The 7,394-nt window shown below is 40.2% G+C and overlaps 2 protein-coding genes across 6 annotated transcripts; both read right to left on the reverse strand.

The window, feature by feature from the left end:
- On the reverse strand, positions 127-3,866 carry LOC104720739 (calcium-dependent protein kinase 26). Of its 3 annotated transcripts, none has more exons than XM_010438619.2 (10): positions 3,396-3,832; positions 3,195-3,270; positions 2,506-3,059; positions 2,280-2,423; positions 2,056-2,208; positions 1,868-1,983; positions 1,022-1,189; positions 704-928; positions 462-604; positions 127-372 (listed from the first exon to the last, which is right to left on the reverse strand). In XM_010438619.2, exons 3-9 carry the CDS (start codon positions 3,038-3,040, stop codon positions 491-493), a joined length of 1,455 nt encoding a protein of 484 aa, XP_010436921.1. In that variant the 5' UTR covers positions 3,041-3,059; positions 3,195-3,270; positions 3,396-3,832; the 3' UTR covers positions 127-372; positions 462-490. The 3 variants fall into 3 exon arrangements, with proteins under 3 accessions (XP_010436921.1, XP_019088619.1, XP_019088618.1); XM_019233074.1 differs by lacking the exon at positions 127-372 and having other exon boundaries at positions 491-604; positions 3,396-3,507; positions 3,776-3,866; XM_019233073.1 differs by lacking the exon at positions 127-372 and having other exon boundaries at positions 491-604; positions 3,396-3,507; positions 3,647-3,832.
- LOC104720738 (alpha-1,3-mannosyl-glycoprotein 2-beta-N-acetylglucosaminyltransferase) lies at positions 3,931-7,388 on the reverse strand. Of its 3 annotated transcripts, XM_010438617.1 has the most exons (19): positions 7,297-7,388; positions 7,154-7,204; positions 6,928-7,015; positions 6,726-6,788; positions 6,599-6,636; positions 6,442-6,521; positions 6,323-6,368; positions 6,160-6,222; positions 5,999-6,065; positions 5,863-5,931; positions 5,702-5,771; positions 5,542-5,603; positions 5,353-5,443; positions 5,183-5,276; positions 4,868-4,930; positions 4,756-4,794; positions 4,484-4,654; positions 4,267-4,393; positions 3,931-4,192 (listed from the first exon to the last, which is right to left on the reverse strand). In XM_010438617.1, the coding sequence occupies exons 1-18, from the start codon at positions 7,366-7,368 to the stop codon at positions 4,277-4,279; spliced, it is 1,344 nt and encodes a 447-aa protein (XP_010436919.1). In that variant the 5' UTR covers positions 7,369-7,388; the 3' UTR covers positions 3,931-4,192; positions 4,267-4,276. The 3 variants fall into 3 exon arrangements, with proteins under 3 accessions (XP_010436919.1, XP_010436920.1, XP_010436918.1); XM_010438618.1 differs by having other exon boundaries at positions 3,931-4,393; positions 6,442-6,518; XM_010438616.1 differs by having other exon boundaries at positions 3,931-4,393.

Here is a 7,394-nt window from a genome sequence, read left to right on the forward strand (position 1 = left end):
AGGTAACACGATAATCTTCTCTGTTGACAACCACTCTTCTCCTTGCAACTTGTGGTCACTCACTAGTATATCTCTTTTACTTTGTGCAGGAGGTAACAATGGGAAGAGAGACTGCTCTATTAGATGTATGATGATGAATTTATCATTTAAATCCACAGTAATCATTCTTATTATATTTTCGTTATAGGATGTGTCTGTGCATATAAGTCAATTTACAATAATCTCATATGACTTCCTATTTGTCTATCTGTTAATACATATCAGTTCATTTTAGAGTGCAGAGCCTTTATTGATATTCGATCTTTACCGGGAAGGATCCAGATCATATTTCTGCAGAGTTTTGTAGCTTTTGCATCTCTTGGGTCAGCAGCTCTATCAGCAATGAAAGTTTCACGTAGACCGTCAGTTTGGGAAAGAATTCGATGGAATTTTACCTAGCAAAAACAGAGAAAAGGCCTAACCTGTACATAATTGTGAGATCGCCATTTTGTCACTGTGAGACGGCGTTGTTCCTGAGGCTCATGTTTATGCTTTTTCTCATTGTTCTTCCAGCAATGCCTTTCTGCATCATAGCTACAAACTCTCCGTAGTCAATCCTTCCATCCTGAAACAAGAAGACGATAATGAGGATCCCTGGCCTTTTTTTACCATATATAATCTCCAAGCTAGAGGATATGCATATACATAAGCGCAGGTCTCTCACATTGTCTTGGTCGACTTCTTTGATCACATCTTCGAGAAAAACATCACTCATTCCCTGTTCAGCACACGCGTGCTGTAACTCATCGATTGTGATGTAACCGCTCCCATCTTTGTCAAAGTACGTGAAGGCTGAGAGGAGATGTTCCTCACGCTCTAATTTGTTCATATGGATTGTTGCAGCAATGAATTCACCATAATCTATGGTCCCACTCTTGTCAATATCTGCCTGGTATATCACAGTCACAGATTCATACTTAACATACTGATTTCAAGTAGGTACACTGTACTCACCTATATCAGATCAGAGGAAAGTTCTTACAGCCTCCATAAGGTCGCGAATCTCAGTATCCTTGAGGGTAGAACCATATCTTCGCAACCCGGCTTTTAACTCGTCGAATGTAATCGCTCCACTGTTATCCGTGTCCATTGCTTTGAACATTTCCTTCAATCCAGCAATTTCTTCCTCGGAGAGACTCTCAGCTATAACCTGAATCACATCAGAAGATCAGAAGATGTTTATGGAAAAAATAATTCATAGTATGTAAATGGAAACAGCTTGCGTCTGGGTGCTTACCCTTAAAGCCATCTGCTTTAGTTTATTCATTGCAGAGAACTGCTTAAGACGAGAAAGCACAGCAGGATCTAGTGCTCTGTCTGGTGCAACTCCATTTTCACAGATCCAAGGATGGCCTGCAAAATTCTAAGTAAGCTAGCAGATACACCTATTCAGGACATGAATGAGAACAAACTGGTTAGACTTACGCAATACTTGATGAGCTGTCAGTCGCTCAGACGGCCGGGAACATAGCATGCCACGGATCAAGTCTTTTGCAGAGTCAGATATTAGGGGCCAAGGATCAGAGTCAAAGTCAATATGTCCCTTGAGCACTGCGTCAAATATCCCTTGCTGTGTTTCTGCAGAGCAATATATATAAGAATCTTTTACCTTGAAAGCCTTATTGCATTTGTTTCATTTGGGTGCATACCTGCCCAGAACGGAGGGACTCCGCAAACCAATATGTACAGTATGACCCCTGCCGTCCACACATCAGCCTCCGGTCCGTAGTGCTTGAGNAACCTGAATCACATCAGAAGATCAGAAGATGTTTATGGAAAAAATAATTCATAGTATGTAAATGGAAACAGCTTGCGTCTGGGTGCTTACCCTTAAAGCCATCTGCTTTAGTTTATTCATTGCAGAGAACTGCTTAAGACGAGAAAGCACAGCAGGATCTAGTGCTCTGTCTGGTGCAACTCCATTTTCACAGATCCAAGGATGGCCTGCAAAATTCTAAGTAAGCTAGCAGATACACCTATTCAGGACATGAATGAGAACAAACTGGTTAGACTTACGCAATACTTGATGAGCTGTCAGTCGCTCAGACGGCCGGGAACATAGCATGCCACGGATCAAGTCTTTTGCAGAGTCAGATATTAGGGGCCAAGGATCAGAGTCAAAGTCAATATGTCCCTTGAGCACTGCGTCAAATATCCCTTGCTGTGTTTCTGCAGAGCAATATATATAAGAATCTTTTACCTTGAAAGCCTTATTGCATTTGTTTCATTTGGGTGCATACCTGCCCAGAACGGAGGGACTCCGCAAACCAATATGTACAGTATGACCCCTGCCGTCCACACATCAGCCTCCGGTCCGTAGTGCTTGAGCAGAACCTCAGGAGCAACATAATACGGACTTCCAACGACATCCTCAAATATTTGACCTGAAAGTTGCAGATGATGTAGCAAGTTCAAAATTCTATGAATGAAGATATGTTGCAAAAGATGCACTAGAGTTGTATTCACCTGGTTTGAAGAACACGGAAAGCCCAAAATCAATGGCTTTAAGAGAGAAGTCATCGTCCTTGTTAACCAACAAGAAATTTTCGGGCTTAAGATCTCTATGCATGACACCAAGCGAATGGCAAGCCTCAACAACACCAACAATGATCTTTATTAGTTCAGCTGCTTTTCTCTCGCTGTAATGCCCTCTCTGGATAATTCTATCAAATAATTCCCCACCTGAGCAGAGCTCCATCACGATGTGGACATACAAAGGATCCTCATACGCACCTTTAATGGTGACAATGTTCTTGTAACCAGCCAGATGGTGCATGATTTGAATTTCCCTCCGCACGTCTTCCACATCTTCCTTGGAAATCAACTTTCGTTTTGTTATAGACTTGCACGCGTATTCACGCCCTGTTGAGATCTCTCTGCACATGTAAGTCGTCCCAAACTGTCCTTGACCTAGTTTGTGTCCCAACGAGTAGAGATCTCGGATGCTTGGGGTCTTTTGACCAAGAACATAGCAGGCTTGGTTCCCACCGCTGTGCTTCATTGTGGCTTATTTCTTCTGCCTGAAACAAACCGTGGAAAGTCCAAATGAGTTTAGAAGAATGGTTTTGCTTGTAAGTGCCTCGAGACAGATCGAGCAGCCAAAGAATAGAATGACATGTATTGCCCATCAAACTAATCATAATTCAATCCCTTACCAACTTAGTTCACCTCCCCTTCCAAATCAGTTTGCCATCATCAGAGGAAAACAGATCAGGTCCCATAAAACACGATCTGAAAACATTAAAAGATGGGATACAAATTTAATAATCTATCTACAAGAGCCAAATCGCATGCATTGGTAGAGAGAAATCAAACATGGGAAGGAAATTAGAAGAAGAGATGGGTGTGTAAATTACCTGGAAAAAATGTTAAAAGAGTCAGATTGGTGCAGATCCGATGATCAAAGTGTATTCTTTGTTGAACATGGTATTGCAATATTCTCGCCCAACGTCTCTACCTACATCCTGACTAAAAATAACAAAAGAAGATATCTTTGATTATTAGTCATCAACAACAGATCCATAAAATAGTCTCTTTTATTAGAATATTCTAAAAATGCAGCGGACTCTCTGCAAGGCTCTTTTACTTCACATGGGACATATCAAACCTCCTTTCACCCGTTTATCTCCAATTGGTCATCATATACATTATCAGCTGGAGAAGGCCAAGGAGGAGATGCGGTTGTGATGTAACAGAGAAGATCCAAAAATGAAAGTGTGCGTGAAATAAAAATTACTTCTTTGAAGCAACACCGATTGATTAGTTTGGGTGTTAAGGTCAATAATCCTCTCCACCGCCTGCCAGGACCAACGAAATAAGGATTTGGCTGTAACCTGTAGATGGTTGTAGAGCTATGTACACTAGCAATAAAGAAGCCAAGGGAAGTGGAAAGACGAAAAACTTGATACAATGATATGCATTCGTGTAAGATACCCACAAGACAATCAGTTATAAAACTACTGAAAATGTATTTAAGCCTGACCCTTTAAAGAGGTTCCCATAACTTCTAAACCAGTGAGACAGACCACCGGAGCTTCTTAGCTATTAAACTTAACCCCCCTCTCTACAAACTCATCCATAGATAATACAACCAAAAGTGCAAACGCTGCTAGAAGGAGGTTGCCTGCGGTCGAAAATCTTCTTTTACTTTCATCTGCGTTTGAAACCTGGTTAGCAGAGAACTGTAAGCAACGGTGAGGATGTAAATGATGCTGGTTGGAGAAGTACATGTTTTGCATCAGGAGTCTCGAATTCCAAGCTGCTTTACAGAATCTGGGCCAACCAGGAATACCCGTCTTGTAGTCTGGATTCGAAACACCACTACTCCTTTATATGCTGTTCGAGGCACACCATCCTGCACAATGAATGGGGGTACACAACAGTGACTTTTTTTGGACCTACAACTACAATCATTAAAGATTACAGTTCAATCTTCTGAAATTACCTTCCATTCTTCAAATATACCAAACTCCCCTGCAATGCGTTCAAACTCTGGTTGGTCTCTATACCGGATACGAATATCAGCCTCTATGTTTTGAGCCTTTAAGACAAGGTCAGAACCTTGAATTGGTCGTGCTTGTCTCACCAAGCCAGAAAAGTACTTGGTATAGTTTCCCTTTGTAGACATGAGAGAACAAGTTAAAAACTAGATTTACCCACTAAAAACATGCGAAAGGAAAACAAAAGATAGGATTCCCAGAATTCTGTAATTATTACCTCTGTTAGGTATCCCAGGTCCTTCGCTTTCCAGTCAACCTAATAAATGAAATAAAAAACAAGTGAAAAGTGGTGATGCAACAAAAAGGGGTAAGAACACACTGATGCTTACCTTCACATCATTTAGCTTTATAGGTTGCAGATACTGACTGAAAAACTGTCCCAAACTAGACCCCTGCCAGATGAAAATGGCAAAGGTTAGGTGAAAGGGTGAAATGAAAACGGTATTATCTGGGCTTGACTGTCTACGTCCATGTCTTGAGAAACTTTAGGAAGAAGCTCCAATAATACATTTGTATTATTCATACAAAAAGCAGAGGTCATATATGCACTAAGCATTGAACAATTTAACAGAAATAAAAAGAAACAGCATGTACAACTATGACAATGGAAACTCATATGATATATAACATAGTCCGGTACCAACATGTTCACCAAAGTTGTATGTTCTGCAGACTTCTGGTCGAATAAATTGGCGGCCTTTATGGTTTTCCTTCAATCTCAGCCAATCATCCCAGTAAGTGGATATTTGTTAAGGAAAGTCTAAGATGCATCAAACTTTAGTAATCGAGAATGAAAAAACGGATATAAGGATATGCCTTTGGCCACTTAGGTGATAACTCATCCCAAGTCGATCTCTTCAGCATCCACCCAAGGCCAGGAAAAAAATCTGATCGGTAAAGTGCATCTGCAGATTATTTTAACTAGCATGAACAAAACATAATGAGGTGTTGAAAGAACAGGCAAGAGAGGAAGCGAGATAAACAAGAAGAAGAAGAATCTTACAGGGATCATGCACAAATTGCTTCTGCCCATTATCATTCCATGATGAAGCAGCCATAATGGTTCTAACAAATGTTTGCATCCAGAAAAGAATGAAAAACAATATAAAAAAACACTTGTTGGAACTTATGCCATAAGAATCTAGCTTCAGTAGGTAACATACTTATCCCTATCCATGAGACTAGCTGCAGCCTCAAAGTAATCAAAGAAGTCTGGAGCAATTTCCATATCATCTGTTAAAGAGACACACAACCCCTCTTAAACAATACTGCAAAAACGCAGAACAGCAAGGTACAGAGAGGATGAAAGGTAAAAAAGCGTCACCTTCTAGTATAATCACTCGGCTAAATTTGTGTTTGTAAAACAACTGGTCCAATGCCCACTTGTAGTGACCTGTATTAAAAAAGTGTTTTAGTAATGGAGCTGCAGGGACGCAGATAAAGAAGAAACCAGTCCTTACGTGCAATCTTGTAGTAAGCAATCAGTTCACCAGGCCTTTCAGTGATCACTGGTTCAAAATCCAAGTGCTAAAAGAGGGGAAAAGAGCCTTCATCCTCACTTGTCTACATGACCAAATTACTTGTACAGTAAGGAGAAAAATCACACTAGATTAAAATATACCTGCATATATGTTAGTTGATTATAGCTCAACGCCTTGCTCTTGACGGCTTGATCAGATCCATCCTGTCAGTAAAGAAAAGAATTAGTTCACGTAGACCATGGTTAATAATGCGTTGACTATAAAACAGTATAAGAGACCACCACCCTGCCCGAAATTAAGTACCTGAGATATAAAAAGAGGATACTTTGAAGCGATGGGAATTTGATATCTGTAAAAAAGAATTAGCCATTAGACACTTGAAACGATTTACTAGAAGAATAAAAACAGTTTGGTATGCTCACTTGAAAACAGATTTAACTGTCCTTTCAAGATAGTCTGCCCGACTGCAAGCCATAATCACTACAGCAGCCACAGGGATCTGCTGAGTGCAAACAAGAAACAGGTTATAGCAAGTGATAGCAGATAAGAATACGAAGAAAAGCAGCTTCATATCCAGACCTGTCCTCCACCGTCAGTGAGTTTTGCAATTCCTCTTCCTGGGAGAAGGAAGGAAATAATCATAAATCAAGCAAAGCTAGCTAATAAAAAGAAAGCAAGAAAATGCAGTTGGAGTAGCAAACGCAACTTTGAAAAGTCTGGATAAGATCCTTAAGCTGCACAAGTTCTTGGTCCTGGCGGTTCTTCATGTCTGCAACAAACATACTCAGAGCAATGCATAAGTCTTAGAGTTCATTCAAATAACTTCATATAGTAATATATAAGGTTTAGTAATCCATCCTGAATAGGTTAGGAAAGAAAGAAGAATGAGGGAAACAGGAAAAAGGTACCTTCGAGAGCAACAATGCGTGACTGTTTGATGCTAACATCATCAATGAGCCCTCGCATTTGACTAGTGCAGTGGTTCTCTGATTCGATCTGCAGATCAGATATACATGTAAAAAAAAAATTCAAGACAAACACGAAACACACCATTTGATTTGATGATATATCTCGAAACAAACCATTCCTAGTTAAGTTAGTCTAATAAGTAGTAAGCAGAAGAAGGTAACTCACAGCGGAACCAAGGCGATCTGCATACTGCGATTGCGTTTGGAAAAGCCTCATCTAGAAGAAGAAGAAGAAACATAATACAAGTAGTGATTTAGATTGTGGATTTAGCTAGCGATCCAAAATATAGCGAGAATTGATTTTGTGACCTGGATGTAGATGAACATGAAAGCTGCCGGAATCAGAAGAAATCTGAAGTCACAAGTCATCATCCTCACCATAGCTGGAGAACCTTTTTTTTTTTTTT

Source organism: Camelina sativa, chromosome 11 (genome assembly GCF_000633955.1).
Source record: "Camelina sativa cultivar DH55 chromosome 11, Cs, whole genome shotgun sequence".
Lineage (NCBI taxonomy): Eukaryota > Viridiplantae > Streptophyta > Magnoliopsida > Brassicales > Brassicaceae > Camelina > Camelina sativa.